Genomic DNA, 27,186 nt, shown 5'->3' with positions numbered 1-27,186 from the left:
ATTCACCAAAATTAAACAATTCATGATCTCAATGTAGAGATAGAAATCATAAAGAAACAACTATAGCTGAGAGCCTCCACAGCAAAATAGATCAGGTATAAGAAAGACTTTGTGAGCTTGAAGATACAGATCTTTAAACACGACCTAGTCAGACAAGGGAAGGGAGGCAGGAGCAGGGAGGGACATGGAAGGTAAGAAAGGAAAAGGAGGGGAAGAAAAGTAGAAATGAAGGAAAAAGGGAGGGAAGCGGAGTGAGTGAAGAAGCCTTACAAGACTTATGAGACACAATTAAGAAAAAAAAAAATACTGCTTTATGGGTTTCCCAGAAGGAAAAGATAAGGAAGAGGCATAGAAAACCTATTAAAAACCCTAGAAAACTCAAGATCTAGGGAAGATTTTGAGACCATGAAGCTCAATAGAGCCCTAATAATATCAGCCAAAACTGATCTTCTCTGTGGCATGTAACAGTCAAATTGTCAAAAGTACAAGACAAAATATTCTGAAAGCAGCAAGAAGAAAGCATCAAGTCCTACGTAAGTGAATTCCCATTAGACTCACAGCACACTTCTCCCTAGAAACCTTACAGGCCAGGCAAGAATGGTCTGATGTATTTAAACCCTGAAAGAAAAAATGCTGCTCCCCAAGAATGCCACTCCCAGCAAAGCTGTCCTTTAGTAAAGGTCAAATAACAAATTTCCAAGACAAACAAAAATTACACAAATTTATTACCACCGGGCCTTGCAAGAAATGCATAAGGTAGTCCTATAGTAAAAACCGAAGGATGATAACTGTCGTTATGGAAACACGGAAAAGTACAACAGTCAGTGGTAGCGCCAACGCACAAAGAAAGAAGAATTAGACCTTATCAACACAGAGAAACAGCAAACCACAAAGAAGAACCAAAAAGGGGGAAGAAACAAAAGATATACAAAACAACAGGGAGAAAATTTAAATTACAGGACTATGTCTTATTAATAATAACCTTGAATGTGAATGGACTGAGTTCCCCAATTAAAATATTTAAACTGAATACACTGATAAAAACAAGACCCATTGATATGATGCCTGTAAGAATAACTCATTCCACTGGTAAAAATACACAGACTGAAAGTCAAGGGATGGAAAAAGATGTACTATGCAAATGATAGCCATAAGTGAGCAGGAGTAACTATCAGATAAAATAGATTTAAATTAAAAAAAAGAAATTACTGTAAAAAGAGACGAAGGTTATTATGTAATAAGTGATCAATTCAACAAAGAGAAATTACAATTATAAATGTATATGTAAATGGAAATTCAATTATATAAAGCAAGTATTAGAGCTAAGGGGAGAGATAGGCACCAATACAATAATAGCGGGGGACTCCAGTACCCACTTTCATTAATAGATCATCCAGGCCAAAAATCAACAAAGAAACAGAGTTAAACTATGTTATAGACCAAATGGGTCTGCCACACATTTAGAAAATATGTCATCCAACAACCACAGAACACACATTCTTATCAGCTCATGGAACACTGTCCAGGAAAAACAATATGCTAGGCCACAAAGCGAGTAGCAAGAAGGTCAAAAAAATTAAAATCATACCATGTATCTTCTCTGACTATAAAGGAATAAAAAGAAATTAATAAGGAAATTTAGAAAGTTTACAACACATGAAATTAAATAGCATGCTCTTAAACAATGTGTCACTCAAGAAATTCAAAGAGAAATTTAAAATGTACTTGAAAGAAATAAAAATGGAAATATACCAAGATTATTGGGATAAGCTAAAGCAGTTCCAAGTCTGAAACTTATAGAAATAAGTACCGAGCCGAGGAGGCAAGATGGCAGAATAGGAAGGGAGCACACTGATAGTCCGGGGAGAGACAGTTTAATAAAAGTGGAGATACTGCAGGTTCAAGGAAAAGTAGGGGAGGAAACAGCAGAAGAAACTCTTCCGGAACGCGTGATTCACAGTGGACCTGTGTGGAGAGCGTGGGAGCCCACAGTTCGGGACACCAGCGCCAGACTCAACACACCAGCGCTGGAACGCAAGGTGAGCCAAACCTCAATAGCCCGAGACACCGGCAGGCAAGCACAGAGAGGAGACTAGAGGGAACGACCCCCGGCGGGGAAAGTTCACCAGGCTAACTGGAAGAGAGAGAGAGAGGAAAAAAAAAGGTGACTGGTACAGACACGGGTTTCTCTCTCTCCGCTCACCTCTCAAGGGCGAGCAAGACGAAGAGCAGGCGCCATCTTGGACATACGTCATAAGCAGAGCGACCTCAGGTCTGCACCAGCCCTGAGCCTAGCAGAAAAACCTGACTCTGGGCGGGGCGAATTAACAGGAGATTAGGACCTAGTAAATTTGTGGTGCTACTGAACTGAGACTGTGAAAAAAGAGACGGTGGGGGTGAGAACTCACAGAATTCACGTGAGTACTCTCCAGAGACGCTACAATTCCGTAACTTTGGCAACCCAGTGGGAGACTGAAGGAGAATTTGAGCCCACTCTGAGGGCAGAACAGATTCCCTGTGTGGTCCTTGGGAAAGAGCTTCCGATCTCTGGCTCCTGTGGGTATATCATTTGCCTGCTAACTACCTCCGACTTCCTTCAGCTGTGCGGAATTACTTCCCTTCTGAATCAAAAAAAGAAAGAGAGAGAGAGAGATCTATCATGCCTAACCTGGGAGTGTCACCTTTGGCACACCAAACAGAGCTTTCAGGCCACACCCATCTCAAGCCTCTAAGGCTCCATCAAAAACAGACAGTCCACTTAATCTAGAGTCATAGTATAACAAGAAAAAGCACCACAGTGAAGAAACAAAATATCTCCAATATGCCAAATAACAAACGCAAAAACCGAGATAATAGAAACAAGGAAGTCACCATGACACCCCCAAATGAAAAAGACACCCCAATTCAAGATTATGAAGATGATGAGATAGAAGAAATGCAAGAAGCAGATCTCAAAAAATTGATAAGAACATTAAGAAGTTCTCAAAAACAAATTCTTGAACTACAGAAATCCTTAATGGACAAGATAGAAAATCTCTCTCGTGAAAATGAAATATTAAGGAGGAATCAAAATGAAATGAAACAACTAGTACAACAGGAAACTGGGATAGTGACGAGAAATCATACTGAAGTGAAGAATTCAATAGATCAAATGAAAAACACAATAGAGAGCCTTACAAACAGAATGGGTGAAGCAGAAGAGAGAATATCGGACTTAGAAGACAGAGAACAGGAAAGGATACAGTCAGACCAAAGAAAAGAAGAGGAAATTAGAAATCTAAAACATATTGTCAGGAATCTTCAGGATACTATTTAAAAACCCAACATTCGGGTTCTAGGAGTTCCTGAAGGCATGGAGAGGGAGAAAGGATTAGAAGGCCTTTTTAGTGAGATATTAGCAGAAAATTTCCCAGGTTTGGAGAAGGACAGAGAAATCCTAGTACAGGAAGCTCACAGAACCCCTAATAAACATGACCAAAAGAGATCCTCACCACGACACGTTGTAATTAAACTCTCCACAGTGAAACATAAAGACAAGATCCTAAAATGTGCAAGAGAGAAATGTCAGATTACTCTCAGAGGATCTCCAATCAGACTCACAGCTGACTTCTCATCAGAAACTCTACAAGCTAGGAGGGAATGGCGAGATATAGCCCAGGTACTAAGAGAGAAAAACTGCCAGCCCAGAATATTATATCCTGCAAAGCTATCATTTGTGAATGAAGGTGAAATAAAGACTTTTCATTGCAAACAGAAATTGAAAGAATTTGTTGCCACTCGTCCAGCCCTGCAAAAGATGCTTAAAGATGTGTTACACACAGAAACACAGAAACACGGTCATCAATATGAAAGAAGGTAAAGGAAGGAAACCAAGGAAGGAAAGCTCACAGCAAAAGATCACAGGGAATTCAAAGCATATATTAGAACTTATCTTTGGCAAATGGCAGGGCAAAATTACCACTTATCATTAGTCACATTGAACGTGAATGGCCTGAACTGTCCAGTTAAAAGACACCGATTGGCTGATTGGGTTAAGGAGCAAAACCCATCTATTTGCTGCTTACAAGAAACGCATCTTTCCAACAAAGATCCATACGGACTGAAAGTGAAAGGCTGGAAAAAGATATACCATGCCAACAGAAATGAAAAAAGAGCAGACGTAGCCATCTTAATATCGGACAACATAAACTTTACCACAAAAACTGTTAAGAGTGACAAAGAAGGACACTATATAATGATTAAGGGATCAATACAACAAGAAGATATAACAATTATCAATGTATATGCACCTAACTACAGGGCACCGGTTTATCTAAAAGATTTGTTAACGGACTTAAAGGGAGACTTAGACCCCAATACAATAGTACTGGGGGACTTCAATACTCCACTCTCAGAAATAGACAGATCAACAGGACAGAAGATCAACAAGGATACAGTAGATTTAAACGACACTATAGCCCAAATGGATCTAATAGATATATACAGAACTTTCAATCCTACAGCTAAAGATTTTACATTCTTCTCAGCAGTACATGGAACCTTCTCTAGGATTGACCACATACTAGGCCATAAAGCAAGTCTCAGCAAATTCAAAAGAATTAGAATCATACCATGCAGCTTCTCAGACCATAAAGGAATGAAGTTGGAAATTAGCAACTCAGGAATCCCTAGAGCATACACAAACACATGGAGATTGAACAACATGCTCCTGAATGAACACTAGGTCATTCAAGAAATCAAAAGAGAAATCAAAACTTTTCTGGAAGTAAATGAGGATAACAGCACAACATACCAAAACTTATGGGATGCAGCAAAAGCAGTGTTAAGAGGAAAGTTTATATCAATAGGTGCCTACATCAAGAAATTGGAAAGGCACCAAATAGATGAACTTTCAATTCACCTCAAGGATCTAGAAAACCTACAGCAAACCAGACCCAAATCTAGTAGGAGAAGAGAAATAATTAAAATCAGAGAAGAAATTAACAGGATTGAATCCAAAAAAACATTACAAAAAATCAGCCAAACGAGGAGCTGGTTTTTTGAAAAAATAAACAAAATTGACACCCCATTGGCCCAACTAACTAAAAAAAGAAGAGAAAAGACCCAAATCAATAAAATCAGAGATGAAAAAGGAAACGTAACAACAGACACCACAGAAATAAAAAGAATCATCAGAAATTACTACAAGGACTTGTATGCCAGCAAACAGGGAAACCTATCAGAAATGGATAGATTCCTGGACACATGCAACCTACCTAAATTGAACCAGAAAGACATCGAAAACCTAAACAGACCCATAACTGAGACAGAAATTGAAACAGTAATAAAGGCCCTCCCAACAAAGAAAAGCCCAGGACCAGATGGATTCACTGCTGAATTCTACCAGACATTTAAAGAAGAACTGACTCCAATTCTTCTCAAACTATTCAGAACAATCGAAAAAGAGGGAATCCTCCCAAATTCTTTCTATGAAGCCAGCATCACCTTAATTCCTAAACCGGAAAAAGATGCAGCATTGAAAGAGAATTACAGACCAATATCCCTGATGAACATAGATGCTAAAATCCTCAATAAAATTCTGGCCAATAGAATACAACAACACATCAGAAAGATCATCCACCCAGACCAAGTGGGATTTATCCCTGGTATGCAGGGATGGTTTAATGTGCGCAAGACAATCAATGTGATACACCACATTAACAGACTGCAGAAGAAAAACCATATGATTATCTCCATAGACGCCGAGAAAGCATTTCATAAAATACAACACCCTTTCATGATGAAAACTCTAAGCAAACTGGTTTGGAAGGCACATTCCTCAATACAATCAAAGCAATCTATGAAAAACCCACAGCCAGCATCCAATTGAATGGGGAAAAGTTGGAAGCATTTCCACTGAGATCTGGTACCAGACAGGGATGTCCACTCTCACCACTGCTATTCAATATAGTTCTGGAAGTTCTAGCCAGAGCTATTAGGCAAGAAAAAGAAATTAAAGGGATACAAATTGGGAAGGAAGAACTCAAACTATCCCTCTTTGCAGACGATATGATTCTTTATTTAGGGGACCCAAAGAACTCTACTAAGAGACTATTGGAACTCATAGAAGATTTGGGCCGGCGCCGCGGCTCACTAGGCTAATCCTCCACCTTGCGGCGCCGCCACACCGGGTTCTAGTCCCGGTCGGGGCGCTGGATTCTGTCCCGGTTGCCCCTCTTCCAGGCCAGCCCTCTGCTGTGGCCAGGGAGTGCAGTGGAGGATGGCCCAGGTGCTTGGGCCCTGCACCCCATGGGAGACCAGGATAAGCACCTGGCTCCTGGCTCCTGCCATCGGATCAGCGCGGTGCGCCGGCCGCAGCGCGCCGGCCGCGGCGGCCATTGGAGGGTGAACCAACGGCAAAGGAAGACCTTTCTCTCTGTCTCTCTCTCTCACTGTCCACTCTGCCTGTCAAAAAATAAAAATAAAAAAAAAAAGAAGATTTGGCAAAGTAGCAGGGTATAAAATCAATGCACAAAAATCAACAGCCTTTGTATACACAGACAATGCCATGGCTGAGGAAGAACTTCTAAGATCAATCCCATTCACAAGAGCTACAAAAACAATCAAATACCTTGGAATAAACTTAGCCAAGGACATTAAGGATCTCTACCATGAACATTACAAAACCTTACAGAAAGAAATAGAAGAGGATACCAAGAAATGGAAAAATCTTCCATGCTCATGGATTGGAAGAATCAATATCATCAAAATGTCCATTCTCCCAAAAGCAATTTATAGATTCAATGCAATCCCAATCAAGATACCAAAGACATTCTTCGCAGATCTAGAAAAAATGATGCTGAAATTCATATGGAGGCACAAGAGACCTCGAATAGCTAAAGCAATCTTGTACAACAAAAACAAAGCCGGAGGCATCACAATACCAGATTTCAGGACATACTACAGGGCAGTTGTAATCAAAACAGCATGGTACTGCTACAGAAACAGATGGATAGACCAATGGAACAGAATTGAAACACCAGAAATCAATCCAAACATCTACAGCCAACTTATATTTGATCAAGGATCTAAAACTAATTCCTGGAGCAAGGACAGTCTATTCAATAAATGGTGCTGGGAAAACTGGATTTCCACGTGCAGAATCATGAAGCAAGACCCCTACCTTACACCTTACACAAAAATCCACTCAACGTGGATTAAAGACCTAAATCTACGTCCTGACACCATTAAGTTATTAGAGAACATTGGAGAAACCCTTCAAGATATTGGCACAGGCAAAGAATTTCTGGAAAAGACCCGGGAGGCACAGACAGTCAAAGCCAAAATCAACTATTGGGATTGCATCAAATTGAGAAGTTTCTGTACTGCAAAAGAAACAGTCAGGAGAGTGAAGAGACAACCAACAGAATGGGAAAAAATATTTGCAAATTATGCAACAGATAAAGGGTTAATAACCAGAATCTACAAAGAGATCAAGAAACTCCACAAAAACAAAACCAACAACCCACTTAAGAGATGGGCCAAGGACTTCAATAGATATTTTTCAAAAGAGGAAATCCAAATGGCCAACAGGCACATGAAAAAATGTTCAAGGTCACTAGCAATCAGGGAAATGCAAATCAAAAGCACAATGAGGTTTCACCTCACCCCGGTTAGAATGGCTCACATACAGAAATCTACCAACAACAGATGCTGGCGAGGATGTGGGGAAAAAGGGACACTAACCCACTGTTGGTGGGAATGCAAACTGGTAGAGCCACTATGGAAATCAGTCTGGAGATTCCTCAGAAACCTGAATATAACCCTACCGTTCGACCCAGCCATCCCACTCCTTGGAATTTACCCAAAGGAGTTTAAATTGATAAAGAAAAAAGCGGTCTGCACCCTAATGTTTATTGCAGCACAATTCACAATAGCCAAGACCTGGAACCAACCTAAATGCCCATCAATGGTAGACTGGATAAAGAAATTATGGGATATGTATTCTTTAGAATACTATACCGCAGTAAGAAACAACGAAATCCAGTCATTTGCAACAAAATGGAGGAATCTGGAACACATCATGCTGAGTGAAGTAAGCCAGTCCCAAAGGGACAAATACCATATGTTCTCCCTGATCGGTGACAACTGACTGAACACCAAAAACGAAACCTGTTGAAGTGAAATGGACACTATGAGAAATGGTGACTTGATCAGCATAGCCCTGACTGTCAATGAACAACTTAATACATTATCCCTCATAGTATTTTTTTTGTCTGTTCTACTTAATATGACTGGTTTAATTCTGTAATTATCACACAGTTATTCTTAAGTGTTGAAAATTAACTGAAATGTGATCCCTGTTAAACATAAGAGTGGGAATAAGAGAGGGAAGAGATGTATAATTTGGGGCATGCTCTGGCTGACTTGCCCCAATTGGTAGAGTTGGAAACATACCAGGGGATTCCAATTCAATCCCATCAAGGTGGCATGTGCCAATGCCATCTCACTATTCCAAGTGATCAATTTCTGTTCACAATTGATCATAATGAAAGGACTAAGAGTCAAAGGGAGCACATAAACAAGTCTAGTATCTGCTAACACTAACCGATAGAATAAATAAAGGGGAGAGTGATCCAACATGGGAAGCGAGATACTCAGCAGACTCATAGAATGGCGGATGTCCTAAATAGCACTCTGGCCTCAGAATCAGCCCTAAAGGCACTCGGATCTGGCTGAAAAGCCCATGAGAGTATTTCAGGCATGGAAAGCCAAGACACTCTGGCAAAAAGATCTCTGTGAGTGAGATCCCAGTGGAAAGAACAGGTCTTCAAAGAGGGAGGTGCCTATCTCTGAAGGGAGGAGAGAACCTCCACTTTGACTATGACCGTGTCTAAACAAGTTAAGAGTCGGAGAACTCAAGGGGCTTCCATAGCCTTGGAAACTCATGACTGGTGCATAGGGAGATTACTGATGCCATAAACAGGAGTGTCAATTTGTAAAGTCAACAACAGGAGTCACTGTGCACTTACTCCTCATGTAGGATCTCTGTCCTTAATGTGCTGTACACTGAGGCTTAATGCTATAACGAGTACTCAAACAGTATATTTCACTTTGTGTTTCTATGGGGGTGCAAACGATTGAAATCTTTACTTAATGTACACTAAACTGATCTTCTGTAAAAAAAAAAAAAAATTATCAATTCCCAACTTGACTCTCACTGGGATTAAACATGACAATAGGTCTGCTCTGATTTCATCATCATTTAAAAAAAATCATTATTATTTTTCACTTTATGTTTCTGTGTGGGAACAAACTGTTGAAATCCTTACTTAAGGTATACTAAGCTGATCTTCTATATATTAAGATAATCGAAAATAAATCTTGATGTGAATGGAAGGGGAGAGGGAGTGGGAAAGGGGAGGGTTGTGGGTGGGAGGGACGGTATGGGGGGGAAAGCCATTGTAACCCATGAGTCGTACTTTGGAAATTTATATTCATTAAATAAAAGATAAAAAAAAAAATCAAGGATCTAAAACCAATTCCTGGAGCAAGGACAGTCTATTCAATAAATGGTGCTGGGAAAACTGGATTTCCACGTGCAGAATCATGAAGCAAGACCCCTACCTTTCACCTTACACAAAAATCCACTCAACATGGATTAAAGACCTAAATCTATGACCTGACACCATCAAATTATTAGAGAACATTGGAGAAACCCTTCAAGATATTGGCACAGGCAAAGAATTTCTGGAAAAGACCCGGGAGGCACAGACAGTCAAAGTCAAAATCAACTATTGGGATTGCATCAAATTGAGAAGTTTCTGTACTGCAAAAGAAACTGTCAGGAGAGTGAAGAGACAACCGACAGAATGGGAAAAAATATTTGCAAACTATGCAACAGATAAAGGGTTAATAACCAGAATCTACAAAGAGATCAAGAAACTCCACAAAAACAAAACAAACAACCCACTTAAGAGATGGGCCAAGGACCTTGATAGACATTTTTCAAAAGAGGAAATCCAAATGGCCAACAGGCACATGAAAAAATGTTCAAGGTCACTAGCAATCAGGGAAATGCAAATCAAAAGCACAATGAGGTTTCACCTCACCCCGGTTAGAATGGCTCACATACAGAAATCTACCAACAATAGATGCTGGCGAGGATGTGGGGAAAAAGGGACACTAACCCACTGTTGGTGGGAATGCAAACTGGTAAAGCCACTATGGAAGTCAGTCTGGAGATTCCTCAGAAACCTAAATATAACCCTACCGTTCGACCCAGCCATCCCACTCCTTGGAATTTACCCAAAGGAGTTTAAATTGATAAAGAAAAAAGCGGTCTGCACCCTAATGTTTATTGCAGCACAATTCACAATAGCCAAGACCTGGAACCAACCTAAATGCCCATCAACGGTAGACTGGATAAAGAAATTATGGGATATGTATTCTTTAGAATACTATACCGCAGTAAGAAACAACGAAATCCAGTCATTTGCAACAAAATGGAGGAATCTGGAACACATCATGCTGAGTGAAATAAGCCAGTCCCAAAGGGACAAATACCATATGTTCTCCCTGATTGGTGACAACTGACTGAACACCAAAAAGGAAACCTGTTGAAGTGAAATGGACACTATGAGAAATGGTGACTTGATCAGCATAGCCCGACTGTTAATGAACAACTTAATACATTATCCCTCTTAGTAGTTTTTTTTGTCTGTTCTCCTTAATATGACTGGTTTAATTCTGTAATTATCACACATTTATTCTTAAGTGTTGAAATTTAACTGAAATGTGATCCCTGTTAAACATAAGAGTGGGAATAAGAGAGGGAAGAGATGTACAATTTGGGACATGCTCAAGCTGACTTGCCCCAAATGGTAGAGTTAGAAACATACCAGGGGACTCCAATTTAATCCCATCAAGGTGGCATGTACCAATGCCATCTCACTATTCCAAGTGATCAATTTCTGTTCACAATTGATCATAATGAAAGGACTAAGAGTCAAAGGGAGCACATAAACAAGTCTAGTATCTGCTAATACTAACCGATAGAATAAATAAAGGGGAGAGTGATCCAACATGGGAAGCGAGATACTCAGCAGACTCATAGAATGGCGGATGTCCTAAACAGCACTCTGGCCTCAGATTCAGCCCTAAAGGCACTCGGATCTGGCTGAAAAGCCCATGAGAGTATTTCAGGCATGGAAAGCCAAGACACTCTGGCAAAAAAAAAAAAAAAAAACACCTAAATGAAAGATCTCTGTGAGTGAGATCCCAGTGGAAAGAACAGGTCTTCAAAGAAGGAGGTACCTTTCTCTGAAAGGAGAAGAGAACCTCCACTTTGACTATGACCTTGTCTAAACAAGATAAGAGTCGGAGAACTCAGAGGGCTTCCATAGCCTTGGAAACTCATGACTGGTGCATAGGGAGATTACTGATGCCATAAACAGGAGTGTCAATTTGTAAAGTCAACAACAGGAGTCACTGTGCACTTACTCCTCATGTAGGATCTCTGTCCTTAATGTGCTCTACATTGAGACTTAATGCTATAATGAGTACTCAAACAGTATATTTCACTTTGTGTTTCTATGTGGGTGCAAACTGTTGAAATCTTTACTTAATGTATACTAAACTGATCTTCTGTTAAAAAAAAAAGAAGAAATTATCAATTCCCAACTTGACTCTCACTGGGATTAAACATGACAATAGGTCTGATCTGATTTCATCATCATTTAAAAAATCATCTATTATTTTTCACTTTATGTTTCTGTGTGGGAGCAAACTGTTGAAATCTTTACTTAATGTATGCTAAACTGATCTTCTGTATATAAAGAGAATCAAAAATGAATCTTGATGTGAATGGAAGGGGAGAGGGAGTGGGAGAGGGGAGGGTGCGGGTGGGAGGGACATTATGGGGGGGAAGCCATTGTAATCCATAAGCCGTACTTTGGAAATTTATATTCATTAAATAAAAGTTAAAAAAAAAAGTATATGACACCTAAAAAAAAAAAAAAGAAAAGAAATAAGTAAGTACCTACATAAGAAAGGAATAATTACAGATAAAGAATATAACAGTGTAACTCAAAGTGCAACCAGAAAAGCAAGAACAAACCAAAACAAAAAGTATTACAAGGAAAGAAATTTCAAAGGTCAGTTCAGGAATGAATGAAAGAAGAACTTAAAATACATTTGATACTACACTTGATCTTAGCCAAAAGGCCAAGAAGCTTAAATACATTTGAAAAATCACCAAAACAGTAAGTTGAGTTTTTTTGAGGGGTGGAGTAGGGATAGTATTTAAAAAGAAAAACAAAATTGACAAAATTTGAACTAAACAGAAGGAGATAGAGAATACTCAAATAAGTAGAACTTTGGGTAAGATCCCAAGGGGTATCAGATCGTGATTTACCTTTCTGGATATGAATAGGACAAAAAGTTATTAAATCTTTACTTTTATATAGTTCATAAAGACAGGTCTGTTTTGTATTAACTGGTTACAACCTTGGTGAATCCTCATTATTTCTGACCTAACAGTAACATCTTTCAGATAGAGTTCATGTGATTAGCGAAGCATTCCAAACCCTTTCTTGCTCGTAGGCATCAACCTACCAGGTGGTGAACGTTCCATCTTTGGATATTTTGTGAATATACATCAGTGTGAATTTGTACCCTGGTCAGATTTAGTTCCTAGTGTTCAGACACCAATTCATAGAGGTAAGAAAAAAGAATTTTACTTATAACTCCTCTAAAACGTTTAGAATATTTTATTTATAAAAGTGATTATGTCTGCAGTTTTGAGGACTAATATCTTCCATGTTTCTGCAGAAACACATTTAAATATATATTTATAAAATGTATCTTTAAAAATAATCTTTGAATATCACTTTGGAAAAATTTGGGCTGTTTTTGAGTCAGATGTGCACATTATAAAACTGTAGTGCACTGAAAATCTCGTTACTGGTAATAGTGTAATCAGCTGTGATTACTGAAAGGAAATGGAAGTCTACCTTCCTTTCTTCCTTCCTTCCTTTCTTTCTTTCCTTGAAAGTCAGATTTACACAGAGAGAGGAGAGGCAGAGTGGGAGCGGGGTGGGGGGAGGGGTAGGGAGATAGAGAGAGAGAGGTCCTCCATCCGCTGGTTCACTCCCAACTGGCCGCAACGGCCAGAGTGGCGCAGAACTGGAGCCAGGAGCTTCCTCTAGCTCTCCCACACACACACAGGGGCCCAAGGACTTGGGCCATCTTCTACTGCCTTCCCAGGCCATAGCGGAGAGCTGGATTGAAAGTGGAGCAGCGGGTCCTGAACCAGCACCCACATGGGATGCCAGCACTGCAAGTGGCAGCCCCAACCTCTATGCCACAGTGCCAGCCCCCGGTCCGCTTCTAAAATAGGAAAACCATACATGTAAGAACTCACATTGGGTTATCAAGGAAACTGTTATTTAGAAAAGAATAATCATAAGTTGATAAATATCCATAAAATAACTTTAAAAATTCTCAATCTTCTGCTTTATGTAGTAGAAAAGTATGTAGAAATCTCAAATATTTCTACCTCTGGAATTATTTTAATTGGCAGTATTGAGGTTATACAATACTTTTTCAGAATATGTCAAATATTGGCCGGCGCCGCGGCTCACTAGGCTAATCCTCCACCTAGAGGCGCCGGCACACCGGGTTCTAGTCCCGGTCGGGGCGCCGGATTCTGTCCCGGTTGCCCCTCTTCCAGGCCAGCTCTCTGCTGTGGCCAGGGAGTGCAGTGGAGGATGGCCCAGGTGCTTGGGCCCTGCACCCCATGAGAAACCAGGAAAAGCACCTGGCTCCTGGCTCCTGCCATCGGATCAGCGCGGTGCGCCAGCCGCAGCGTGCCAGCCGCGGCGGCCATTGGAGGGTGAACCAACGGCAAAGGAAGACCTTTCTCTCTGTCTCTCTCTCTGTCCACTCTGCCTGTCAAAAAAAAAAAAAAAAAAAAAAAAAAAGAATATGTCAAATTTCATAGAAAAATTCAAAGATAAATTTATTTAGATGCAAACATTTGAAATCATGCATAGTCTTCTCATAATATGTGTTTCCATTAATTTATTGAAAATCCCTCATATGCATGGATTTTAAGTTGTTACACTAAAACTTAATTGTATTTTCTACTTATTTAAAGCCTCTGAATTGTATTTCATATGTTAGTACTAACCTTGCATCACTTGAGTCCTTAGCTTTTTGTCACTACATAGAAAAATCTCAGCTGAATATTTTTGGCATGTAACTCAACATCTTAGAATACCACTCCTATGAGAAGCAAGAGGTATTTTCTCCAAATCTAAAACATCAGTTCCTATGATCGCAGTCCACCCTCATTGCAAGCAAATGAATTAAAAGCACCTCCTGAACTTTTTTTTTTTTTTTTTTTTTTGACAGGCAGAGTGGACAGTGAGAGAGAGAAAGGTCTTCCTTTTTTCCATTGGTTCACCCCTCAATGGCCGCTGCGGCCAGCGCACCTCGCTGATCCGAAGCCAGGAGCCAGGTGCTTCTCCTGGTCTCCCATGCGGGTGCAGGAGGGCCATCCTCCACTGCCTTCACAGGCCACAGCAGAGAGCTGAACTAGAAGAGGAGCAACCGGGACAGAATCCGGCGCCCCGACCAGGACTAGAACCCCGGGTGCCAGTGCCACAGGTGGAGGATTAGCCTAGTGAGCCACGGCGCCGGCCCCTCCTGAACTTTCAATCCCAAACCTCAGAAGAGAACTTCAATGTCACGTATCACTTTTTTTTCCTCAATGTAAACCATAATATAGTAGACTGAGCCTCTTGGATATGCTTCACAATCACTTTTTATAATTGGGTAGAGTTTTTGTCACACAACATTCTTTATTTAAAAGAATAATCCTGAGGCCAGCATTGCGGCATATCAGGTTAAGCCACTGCCTGCAGCACTTGCATCCCGTATGGGCTCTGGTTGGAGTATCAGCCGTTCCACTTCTGATCCAGCTCCCTGCTAATGTGCCTGGCAAGGCATTGGAGAATGGCCCAAGAACTGGGGCCCCTGCATCGATGTAGAGACCTGGAAGAAGCTCCTGGCTTTGTTCTGACCCAGCTCCAGCTGTAGAGGCCATTTAAGGAATGAGCCAGTGGATGAAAGATTCTCATTCTCCCCGCCCCATATCTGTCTCTCTCTACATATCTCTCTGTCTCTATCTCTCCCTATCTCTCCCCCCCACCTTCTCCCTCAGCTTCTCTCTCTTTCTCTGTTACTCTGCCTTTCAAATAAGTAAAATAAATCTGTAGAAAAAGAATAATCCTTTTATTATAGAGACATGTGTTTTGAAGCTCACTATGCATTGATTAAGTCATTTATTCAGACATATCAACCAAGCCATGGTCTAATGTACAAGCCCTGTTTGTTTTATGGGGGTGTAAAGAGATATGGGAAATGGTTCCTTATTTCATACTAATCTAAGATCCTACTTACAATGAATTATTTCATATATATGCAAAATGATGTGTGTGTATTATATAAACTATGCATTTCTATAATAGCAAGGGATTGGAGATACCACAGATGTAGCACTGGTTGAAAAACTCAGAAGGCACTCGTTAAATAGAATAATGTTAATCAGAAGACAGTCTTTATAGGAGGATTCTTACAGAAAGATCTCGGCAGTTTACTACATCAAAAAAAATGGCTGCATGGAATACATAGCATGGAACTAGATGGCTAGGATACAGGAATGGGGAAAAGACTATTCACTGCATACCATGATTTACTTTTGAATTGTGTACCAAATGAATGCATTAATGTTTGATTAATTTTTATTTAAAAAAGAGTGGGGACAGGCATTCTGCCTGTTTGTTAAGATGCTAGTTAGGGGCCAGTGTTGTGGTGCAGCAGGTTAAGTCGCCACCTGTGATGCTAGCATCCCACGTGAGTACTGGTTCCAGTCCTGGCTGCTCCACTTCTGATCCAGCTCCCTGCTGATGTACCTGGGAAAGCAGCCAAGGATTGGCCCAAGTGCTTGGGCCCCTGCACCCATGTGGGAGACTCCTGGCTTTGGCCTGTCCATGCCCTAGACCTTGAGGTCATTTGGGGAGTGAACCAGTAGGTGGAAGATCTGTCTCTCTCCCTTTCTCTCTGTAAATCTGCCTTTCCAATAAATAAATCTTAAAAACAATAAGACGCTCGTTAAGATGCCCATGTTACTGGAGACAGCTACTTGCAGGTGTTTGAACGAGAAAGAATTCACACTTGAGGCAGAGAGCAACAGTAAGCATGCTAGCCACTTGTTTTTCAAAGATTTATTGATTTTATTTGAAAGGCAGAGAGGGAGAGAGAAGGAGATTTTCCCTTGGCTGCTTCATTCCCCACATTGCCACAATAACCAGCTGGGCCAAGCCGAAGCCAGGACCCAGCAGCTTCTTCCAGGTCTCCCACATGAGTGCAGGGGCTCAAGCACTTGGACCATCTTGTACTGCTTTCCCAGGCACATCAGCAGGGAGCTGGATCAAAAGTGGATCAGCGGGGACTCAAACCAGTGCACATACAGGATGCTTGTGCTGCAGGCGGCAGCTTAACCCCTCTGCCAGAAGGCCATCTCCAATGCTAGTCAAGTATAATGAAGAGAATACCCTTGACCAAGAGGCCATCCTGGAAAAAAACCCAGAGCCTAGTCTGCATTTGGACTGGAATTTTCATGGGTATGAATATTGGGTCCCACATACCCCATCTCTGCCATTTCACCTCCCCCTGTGCTGTTTGTCCTCACCTCCTCCTTCTTTTGGGAGATTACTGGGTGGAGGACTTTCTGGATGTGGATATCCAGAAAATCCTCCCAGGACCTTATCCACACAGTGCTGTCAGAGCTAGTAGCACCCTGGATGTGGAGGTGGGAGGTGGGAGGAGAAGAAGTGTCCCCTGAGCAGCCCCCCCACACCCATGTAGAGGGCTAAAACCTGTGTATCAAGGTTATTGAACAAGAGCAATATTTTAGATATGTAATTGCTGGTCAGGCTTGTGTCTACATTTTTCCTCATTCTACGACACCAAAATTTCCACTTTCATTAAAAATTCCCATTTTCTGGGGCCAGTGCTGTGGCGTAGCTGATAAAGCTGATAAAGTGGCAGTTTGAGTCCCAGCTGCTCCATTTCTGGTTCAGCTCAATGTAATGTTCTAGGAAAGCAGCAGAGGATATCCCAGTTGGGTCCCTGCCACTCACATGGAAGACCCACATGAACCTCCTGGCTCTTGACTTCTGTCTGGCCCAGTCCTAGCCATTGCAGCCATTTGGGGGAGTGAATCAGCACATGGAAGATCTGTCTCAGTCTCTGCCTCTCTAACTCTGGCTTTTTTTTTTTTTTTTTTTTTTTTTTTTTGTGACAGGCAGAGTTAGATGGTGAGAGAGATAGAGAGAAAGGTCTTCCTTCTGTTGGTTCACCCCCCAAATGGCTGCTACAGCTGGCACGCTGCGCCGATCCGAAGCCAGGAGCCAGGTACTTCCTCCTGGTCTCCCATGCGGGTGCAGGGCCCAAGGACTTGGGCCATCCTCCACTGCCCTCCTGGGCCACAGCAGAGAGCTGGACAGGAAGAGGAGAAACCAGGACAGAACCGGTGCCCCAACCAGGACTAGAACCCGGAGTGCCGGCGCTGCAGGCGGAGGATTAGCCTAGTGAGTCGCAGTGCCAGCCTAACTCTGCCTTTCTAATAAGCAAATCTTTTTAAAAATTCCCATTTTCTTCAGCCCCCCTCACACAGATAGGCTAATGTCTCCCGAGCTACCTTAACAATAGTGCTTGGATTCCAGTCCCAGCTCAGGCTCCCAAATCTCATGCAGATGCAAACCCTGGGAGGCAGCAGATGATGACTCAAGTAATTGCACATATGCGGAGTAATATTTCACACATATATGAAATAATTGCCTATAAGTAGGATTGTTAATCAACATAAACTGGCATATGATTTATCATTTCTGTAGGTATTGAGAGTCTATATTGTCGCTCCCCGTCTTCGTGGAGGAACGACACAGGACCCTGCGCTGTTCTTTTGTCTGCTCGGCCCTTCCCGGGTTTGCTGCTGGTTCTTCCCGGGTTGGCTACTGTCCCTTCCACCTCCGTGGAAGGGCGGTTCCCCCTGGCCACTTTCCCCACTTCCGCAGGGGAGCGGCACACCGCCGGCCGGCTCTCTCGGGGGCTGCACAGGTGTTCCCCTTAGATGTTCCTGGTGCATGCCATCTCTCTCCTCCTTTATAGTCCTCCTCCGCCAATCCCAACTCGGCTGCCCACACGCCGAGTACGCTGCTCTCCTCCAATCAGGAGCAGGTCCTGCTGTTTATTGGTTGAACTGGAGGCAGCTGGGTAGAAGCTGTTTTCTCCTCTCCCAGCGCCATATTGTGGGAGAGCAGATGCATAGAATAAGTCTTAATTCCAGTAATTTAGTCTAGTCCGGGTTGCTCCCAGTTGCTCCCCACATATATCTTCATGCTTAGCCAAAGGTATCAAACTTTATTTCATGGGGGACCTGGATTGAATTCCCACCTCCCAGCTTCTGCAGCCTAGCCTGGGTCATTGCAGACACTGGGGAGTGACCCAGGGTCTGTCTCCTTTTCAAATATATTTTTTTATAAAGGAAGAAAAGAATGAATAAAAGATCAGGAAGACTGTGTTTTATCTACCTCTTTGAGGAGTTTTGGCTGTGTAATGGAATGAAGAATTTGGATAGTATGTTTAGAAAGCTTTAGATCCAGGGAGCTTTGGGGTTTGTTTTTTTGGAGTTTGGTTTCGTGAATGTGTGTGTTTAGTTTGGTTTTGTGAGTGTGTGTATTTCATGTCAAATTATCTGTACTCAACTGGTTTTTACTTTTTAAAATGCGAATTTTACACAGTTCAAGCAGTGAGAAAGGCTGGAGCTGCTAACACAGTGTCTGAGAATGGCAGATTCCAAGCACGTGTGGCCGTTTTGCTGATCTGCTGACGTTTAAATTGCTCTGTGGTGTGCAGATTGCTGTAGGAAGGACTGAGTGCCCGAACGATTAGAGTAATATTTCTTTCTCGGTTATTTAAAACTTTAAAAAATGTTGACAGGAACTTCGTTGCTAACTGATCTGCACGGGTCGAGTGAAGACTTCTTGAAGATGGCAGAAGAGGGGGACAGCATCCGCTACACGGCCACCAGAGACACCACGTGCCTTTCCTTCCTCATGAGCCTGCTTCTAAAGAATTCCTACCCCGTCCTTCTCACAGGTACTAAAGGAAGTTCACGGAAGGAGAGTTTCAGAGTCAGGGGGTCCAGAGGCTATGTAGTCTGATCATTTTACTTTATTAGTGGGAAAAAAAAAACTCTGCCCTGCAGAGTTTCGGTGACTAGAACAATTTAGCTTCTCAACAATAGTGTGTGGATGCCAATACAGCACATTATAAATCTTCCTCCGCCTTTCATTACCCTCATGAAAAATGCCAGGAGATTCAAGGGATTATGCAGGTTGGGCCTAATAGCCAGTGGATAGGGTTGAGATCCTTGGAGGACCACTCACAGTAGCATTGATTGGTTTAATTAAATTTACACACATGATTCCTCAACACTTTATTTATTTGAAAGACAGAGTTGCAAAGAGAGGTACAGAGAGAGAGGTCTTCCATCTGATGGTTCACTCCCCAGATGGCTGCAATGGCCGGAGCTGCGCCGATCCAAAGTCAGGAGCCAGGAGCTTCTTCTGGGTCTCCCACGTCCATGCAGGGGCCCAAGCACTTGGGCCATCTTCTACTGCTTTCCCAGGCCATAGCAGAGAGCTGAATCAGAAGAGGAGCAGCTGGGACTAGAACCGGCATCCATATGGGATGCCGGCGCTTCAGGCCAGGGCTTTAACCTGCTGCGCCACAGCGCCGGCTCCTCAACACAGTGTTAAGATTTATTAAATCTTTTTCCATTCCTGAAAGAGTGATTCAGTTTAGCTCCTGCTCACTCTTGACACTTACCCCAGCCCACTGGTCACGTTTTCCAGTTCTCTGACTGTGCTGAGTATCACCACAGGCAACAGTTCTGCTTTCTCAGTTCCGTGTGCAAAGAATTCAGGGAATGTGTGACTCTCAGATAACCACATGTTGCCTCTAATTTGGTCTAAGAAAATTTTCATTTTTACTTTAATATGTAAAGAATTATAAAGTCACAGGTCTTCATTCTGCTTCATAAGGAATTTATCAAATTTTTCTTTAGATCATGTTGGCAAAAATTTTCAAGTAACTCCATTCATTATGTGTAGTCTTTCTGTCACTCTAAAAGCAAAGAAGGTTGGTGACAGGCTTCAGTGAACATTACATAAAAATAATGGTCAGCTCCTAATCTATTTTGTAAGAGGTACAAGTAATTTAGACAATTTGAGAGGTTTTCATATTAACTCCTTGATTTAACTACCTTTTAAAAAAAATGGAAAAGCAAAAACCTCTGTTCCATGCAATCTTCAGATGAAGGGAAATGTTATTGGTTCATCGTAACATGTGAACATATGTCACTTTCTTGCATATAAATCTAACCTAATGTGTCCCCCTCCCCCTCTCTCAGGAGCCTGTGGTGTTGGGAAAACTGCTACCATTAACCAAATGCTTGAGAAGCTGGGGAGCCCAGGAGCATTTTACGTAAAATATGGGTCCATTTTAGGAAATGTCCTATTACATAGTGAAATTAAAAAAGCAAGGTTCGTGTATATATATTAAACTTTAAACTTTGACTGTTCTGGTGAAAAATGTTTTCTTTACCATATTCATGCCTTTTTGCTTAAAAAGAAAAGCAAATCTGTTATGTAAAAGGGTGGACTTATTTACTAGATGAGATAAGATAAACTTTTCCCCATAACCCCTCCTTTATTTTTATTTCATTTTTAATCTTTAGTAGATGAATAATAATTGTATGCATAAATGGGCTATAATGTTATATATATGTATTGTGTTATTATATCAGCTATTTAACATATTTATCACCTCACATGCTTATCCTCTTGTAAAAATGTTTATAATTACTCTAGCAACTTTGAAATATTATATTCTATCAGCTATAGTCACCAAACTGCAGTAGATGTGAAAATCATATTTACTCTCTGCTAACTGAAACGTTGTATCCTTTTACCCATGTCCCCCCATTCCCTCCCAACGTTCTTCCAGCCCCTGGCAACCACTGCCCTATTCCCTGTGTCTTTGAGTTTGGCTTTTTTAGATTCCATATATAAGTCATGGTATGTAGCATTTCTCTTTTCATGTCTGGCTAATTTCAGTTAGAATAGTGTCTTCCAGGTTCATTAGTGGTGTCAAAAATAACATTTTCTTCCTAAGGTTGAGTAGTATTCCATTATATGTTGTATATAGCATATTTTCTTTGTCCTTTCACTTGTCGATAATCCTTAGGTGGATTCTGTGACTTGGCTGTTGTACCTAGTACTGCAGTGAATGTGGGAGTTCAGTGTCTGACGTGCAGATTTCAATTCTTTTGGATAGATACTCAGACCTGGAATTGCTGGATCATATGGTTCCATGTTTAGTTTCTTCAGAAACCTCTGTAATTTTTTTTGTGATGGCTGTATTAGCATTCCCCTCAATAGCATTACCCTACATTCTTGCCAACACTTGTTATCTCTTGTCTTTTTGATAACAGCCATTCTAACAGGTGTAAAGTGATATCTCATTGTGGCTTAATTTGTGTCTCCCTAATTGGAGATGCTGACCATTTTTCACAAACTCGTTGATTACTTCTATACCTTCTTTTGAGAAATGTCTATGTAAGTGCTTTGCCCATTTTTAAAAAAAAAAAAAGATTTATTTTGAAAGAGTTACAAGAGAGAGAAATGGACAAAGAGATCTTCCGTCTGGGCTTTACTCCCTAGATGGTCTCAACAGCTAGTGGTAGGCCAGGCAAGATCCAGGAGCTTCACCCAGGTTTCCACGTTGGTGGCAGAAGCCCAAACATTTGAGTCATCTTCCTCTGCTTTCCCCAGGCCATTACAGGGAGCTGAATCGAAAGTGGGACAGCTCGGACACAAACCACAATGCCAGCATCACAAGTGGCCGCTTAACCAGCTGTGCCACAGTGCCGGCCTCAACTTTGCCCATTTTTGATCGGGTTATTTCTTTTCTTGCCGTTGAGTTATTTGAGTTCCTTGTTTGAATGTGAACCCCTATCAGATGTATGGTTTACACACATTCGCCTTACTTTCTCTCATTCCATAGGTTGTCTCTTTCTTCACTGTTTCGTTTGCTGTGCAGAGATTTTGTTTGTTTAAATATTTTATTTATTTATTTATTTGAGAAGTAGAGTTACAGACAATGAGAAGGAGAGGCAGAGAAAGAGAGGTCTCCTATCCACTGGTTCACTCCCCAAATGGCCGCAACAACTGGAGCTGCACTGGTCTAAAGCCAGGAGCCAGGAGCTTCTTCTGGTCTCCCACGCGGGTGCAGGGGCCCAAGGACTTGGGCCATCTTTGACTGCTTTCCCAGGCCATGGCAAAGAGCTGGATTGGAAGTGGAGCAGCTGGGACTTGAACCAGCACCCGTATGGGATGCCAGCGCCACAGGCGGAGGATTAACCTACTGCACCACAGAGCCAGCCCACACAGAGTTTTTTTTTTTTTAATGTGCTGCAATCCCATTTGTCTATTTTAGATTTTGTTACCTGTGTATTTTGGAATCATGTCCAAAGAGTCCTTACCTGGACAAATGTCATGGAGCTCTCTCCCTGTGTATTCTTCTAGTAGTTTTATAGCTTCAGGTGTTACATTTAAACATTTAATCCATTTCATGTTGATTTTTGTTTGTGTTATAAGAATCCACTTTCATCCTTCTGCATGGGGATATCTAGATTTCCAGCATTTTTAAATTTACTTTTTGAAACATTAAATAAATTTTCATATAATAATAATTGTACACATTTATGGGACACAATGTAACATTTCAATAATGTGTTATGTGTATTGATCTAATCAGAGTGATCAACATTTTCCCCTTTGTCATTACTTAATAATTAGAGCCTTGGAGCTCCTCTGTTTAGAAAATGCTTAGTAATTATTGTGAGCTGTGATCACCTCACTATGCTGTGTAACACTAGGAGTTCTTTCTAACTCCAATTTGGTCCCATTATCCAATCTCCTTCTATCCCTTCTTGCCCCTCCCAGCTTCTATTACTATTCTGAGTTCAGATTGTTTTTTAGCCTCCACATGTAAGAAAGAACATGGGGGTATTTGTCTTTCTGTATCTGGAGTATTTCATTTAACATAATGTCCATCCCAGCACATGATAGATTTCATTCCTTTTTATGACTGAATAACATTCCATTGTGTGTTCATGCCAAATGTTCTCTATCCATTGTTGATGAATTATCTTGATTGTTGTGAACAGTGCTGCAATAAGCATGATAGTGTATGTCTCTCTTTGATGTAATAATTTCATGTCTTTTGGATACATACACAACAGTGGATAGTTCTATTTCTAGTTTCTTAAGGAGTCTATACTGTTTTCTTAAGTGGCTGTACTAAATTTACATCCTCAGCAACAGTGTCAGTTCTCCTTTCTCCACATTCTCACCAGTATTTGTTTTTGTCGTTTTATAATGGCCATTCTCACTGATGTGAAATGATACCTCATTGTGGTTTTGATTTGCATTTCCCTAATGGCTAGTGATATTGAACAGTTTTCATATATTTGTTGGTGATTGTATTTCTTCTTTTGAGAAATTCCTATTCAGGGCGTTTGCCCATTTCTTAACTAGATTGGATTGCTGATGTTATTGCTGTTGAGATTTTTTAGTTCCTTATATCATCTGGATCTTAATCCTTTATCTGATAAGTAGCTTGCAAATATTTTCTTCCTTCTATCAGTTGTCTATTCACTCTGTTGATAGTGTCATTTACTGGACAGAAAAGTCTTAGTTTGATATAATCACATTTATCTACTTTTGTTTGTATTGCCTGCAATGTTGGGGTCTTATCTAAAACATCATTACCTATACCAATGTCTTGAATTGTTTCCTCTATGTTTTCTTCTAGCAATTTCATGATTTCAGATTTTACATTTAAGTCATTGATCCATGTTGAGGTGATTTTTACATACATAAGAAGGATCTAATTTAATTTTCCTAATCTAATTTCTTCCTAACTCTTTCCATGCCTTCAGGAACTCCTTGGACCCATATGTTGAGTCATTTGATAGAAGTATCCCATAAATCTCCAACACTGTTTTTTAGTTTTCTAATTTCTTCTTCTTTTTTTTTTTATTGGTCTAAAATTTCCAGAGATTTGTCTTCTAACTCAGATATTCTTCTTTGGCCTCATAGAGTCTGTTGTTAAGGCTTTCCACCACATTTTTTATTTGTTCGATTGAATTCTTCATTTCCAGTAGTTCGTTTTGATTTATCTTTGAAATTTCAATTTGATGGAAGAAATTTTCATTCATGTCATGTATGAATTTCTTTAGTTCATGGATTTGCTTCTGATTATTTGTAAGTAATCCTACGATCAATTTTTTGAATTCCGTTTCTGGTATTTCTTCAGTCTCATCTTCACATTCTAGTATTGAAGTGTTGTTCTGTTCTTCTGGGGGCATCATGTTGTCTTCCTTAGTCTTGTTTCTTGAATCGCTGTATTTATTTTTTTTTTCATTTTCAATTCTCTTTATATACAGAAGATCAGTTTAGCATACATTAAGTAAAGATTTCAACAGTTTGCTCCCACACAGAAACATAAAGTGAAAAATACTGTTTGAGTACTAGTTATAGCATTAAATCTCAATGTACAGCACACTAAGGACAAAGATCCTACATGAGGAGTAAGTGCACAGTGACTCCTGTTGTTGACTTAACAATTTGACACTCTTGTTTATGGCATTAGTAATCACCCTAGGCTCTTGTCATGAGCTGCCAAGGCTATAGAAGCCCCCTGAGTTCACTGACTCTGATCATATTTAGACAAGGCCATGGTCAAAGTGGAAGTTCTCTCCTCCCTTCAGAGAAAGGTACCTCCTTCTTTGATGACCCATTCTTTCCACTGGGATCTCACTCATGGAGATCTTTCATTTAGGTTTTTTTTTTCCCCAGAGTGTCTTGGCTTTCCATGCCTGAAATACTTTCATGGGCATTTCAGCTGGATCCGCATGCCTTAAGGGCTGATTCTGAGGCCAGAGTGCTGTTTAGGACATTTGCCATTCTATGGGTCTGCTGTGTATCTCACTTCCCATGTTGGATCATTCTCTCCCTTTTTGATTCTATCAGCTAGTATTTGCAGACACTATTCTTGTTTATGTGATCCCTTTGGTTCTTAGTCCTATCATTACGATCAGTTGTGAACAGAAATTGATCACTGGGACTAGTGAGATGGCATTGGTACATGCCACCTCGATGGGATTGAATTCGAATCCCCTGGTATGTTTCTAACTCTACCATTTGAGGTAAGTCAGCTTGAGCATGTCCCAAATTGCACATCTCTTCCCTCTCTTATTCCCACTCTTATATTTAACAGCGATCACTTTTCAGTTAAATTTCAGCACTTAAGAAGAATTGTGTATTGATTACAGTATTCAACCAAAAGTATTAAGTAGAACAAACAAAAAAAAATACTAAGAGGGATACATATTAAGCTGCTCATCAACAGTCAGGGTGAGGGCTGTATTTATTTTTAGACATTTATGGAGATACTTGTTGGATTTTTTTTCCCTATGATGGCTTTTATCTTTGGACATTGCCTCTGTGGATTAGTGGAGTGCCTGCTCTTTCAGTGAATACCCTGAAGCGTGTGTTGGGTGTGGTCAGGAAGCCTTGTTCAGTGCTCCAGGGTAAGGGGAGTGTCCAAGGGGACAGCCAAGTTGGGCATGGTAAATCTTTTTTTTTTTTTTTTTGGTTTGTTTTATCAGAGGGAAGGTTTGTTCTGCTCTGTTGGCATAGTCTCATGTTCACCTCCTCTCCTCCAAGGAGACCAATGCCTGTGTGCTAGCCCCAGTAGGTACAGTATTTGTCCACGCTGCCCCAAGAACCACACAGGGGATCCATATAGTCCTCGCTGTGAGCACAGATCCCGCAGCAATGATCCTCACCATGGAATCAGGGAGCCCTGCACAGAAGTCGCCTACAGTAACTACCCAAAGACCCAGCCACACCCTGCACCCTCCCTTGCAGCCACATGTTTTCACAGTCCTGGCACACTTGGCTTCCACAGTCATGAGCACTCAGGCCCCTGTCAGAGCTCCCAGCCAGACTCAGGTGTCTCTATTTGGCTGGTTGCAGGCCATGGGAACACTAGCTACTGCAGCTGTTACACATGTCCAAAATAGCACCCGCCCCCCTCAGCTAGTCACAGGATGCCAGCGCTGGGTGGTCAGGGAGAGGGAAACATGACCCCCTTTTTTCCCTCTAGGTTGGCAGGTACACTGTCCCCCACAGGGCTCCCAGCCAGACTCATGCCGGACTCTTCCTGCAGCTTTATCGCCAGTGGCTTGGGCTGCTGCAGTCTGGTCTCATCTCACTCTCCAAAGCTGGTGCCGAGGCTCTTGGCTTCTGCAATCCTGTGCTGTGTGCATCCACACCCATCGCATAGGTCCACAGTGTCCCTCTAATTTGTGAGAAGTTTGTTCTGCCATTTTCTCCCTAACTCTTCCCTGAGATAGGACTCTCTCCATGTTTTTTTTAAACTATCTTCCCCTAGACTAGAGCAGTAGCTCCCTCCCTATTCCACCATCTTGGGAAAACCCCACCAGTATAATTTATAAAGGGAAACAGGAGGTGTGCCACCCTTAGAAAACACGCAGGAGCCTGGCATTCTAGGTTTTGCCAAGGTGTTTTTTTTTTTTAAGTAAGCCTATTTTTTAAGTTTGCTTATCAGTCTAAAGGAGACACTAATTTTATGTGTAAAAGTATGAGCAAGGAAAAAAAAACTTAGAGAAGTAAAATCGACCACATGCTGTTCCTTCTATTACGGTTTTGCTAATATAGTCACTATGGTCAATAAACTAATTTTGATTCTTTAAAACATTTTTTTTTCCATAGCCTAAAACAAAATATCAGCCTCTTGATTTCTGAATCTCCGACAGCAACTGGAAGTGCAGGTATGTATTGTGGCACAGTTTCACCTCTTCTGTCCCAACCAGATGCAAGTCACTTTTTATTTTTGGAAACCTCAGAATGAAAATGTAGTTGACAATTTAAGTTACAAGTCGTGAAAACTATCTGTTACACTCTCAAACCCTCCTAACAAATT

At 41.1% G+C, this 27,186-nt stretch overlaps 1 protein-coding gene and 1 pseudogene across 1 annotated transcript in view; one reads left to right on the top strand and one right to left on the bottom strand.

The window, feature by feature from the left end:
- DNAH14 (dynein axonemal heavy chain 14) overlaps positions 1-27,186 on the top strand; it is a 344,335-nt gene that overhangs the window by 191,119 nt on the left and 126,030 nt on the right. Inside the window, exons 45-48 of the mRNA XM_070055424.1 lie at positions 12,583-12,699; positions 19,048-19,206; positions 20,522-20,654; positions 26,976-27,034. Coding sequence (XP_069911525.1) covers positions 12,583-12,699; positions 19,048-19,206; positions 20,522-20,654; positions 26,976-27,034 — 468 coding nt within the window. The remainder of the gene's footprint in view (positions 1-12,582; positions 12,700-19,047; positions 19,207-20,521; positions 20,655-26,975; positions 27,035-27,186) is intronic.
- LOC127483650 (U2 spliceosomal RNA) lies at positions 12,130-12,216 on the bottom strand (annotated as a pseudogene).

Source organism: Oryctolagus cuniculus, chromosome 13 (genome assembly GCF_964237555.1).
Source record: "Oryctolagus cuniculus chromosome 13, mOryCun1.1, whole genome shotgun sequence".
Classification (NCBI taxonomy): Eukaryota; Metazoa; Chordata; class Mammalia; order Lagomorpha; family Leporidae; genus Oryctolagus; species Oryctolagus cuniculus.
The sequence above is the reverse complement of the archived record's forward strand: the minus strand, read 5'-3'. Positions and strand labels throughout refer to the sequence as shown.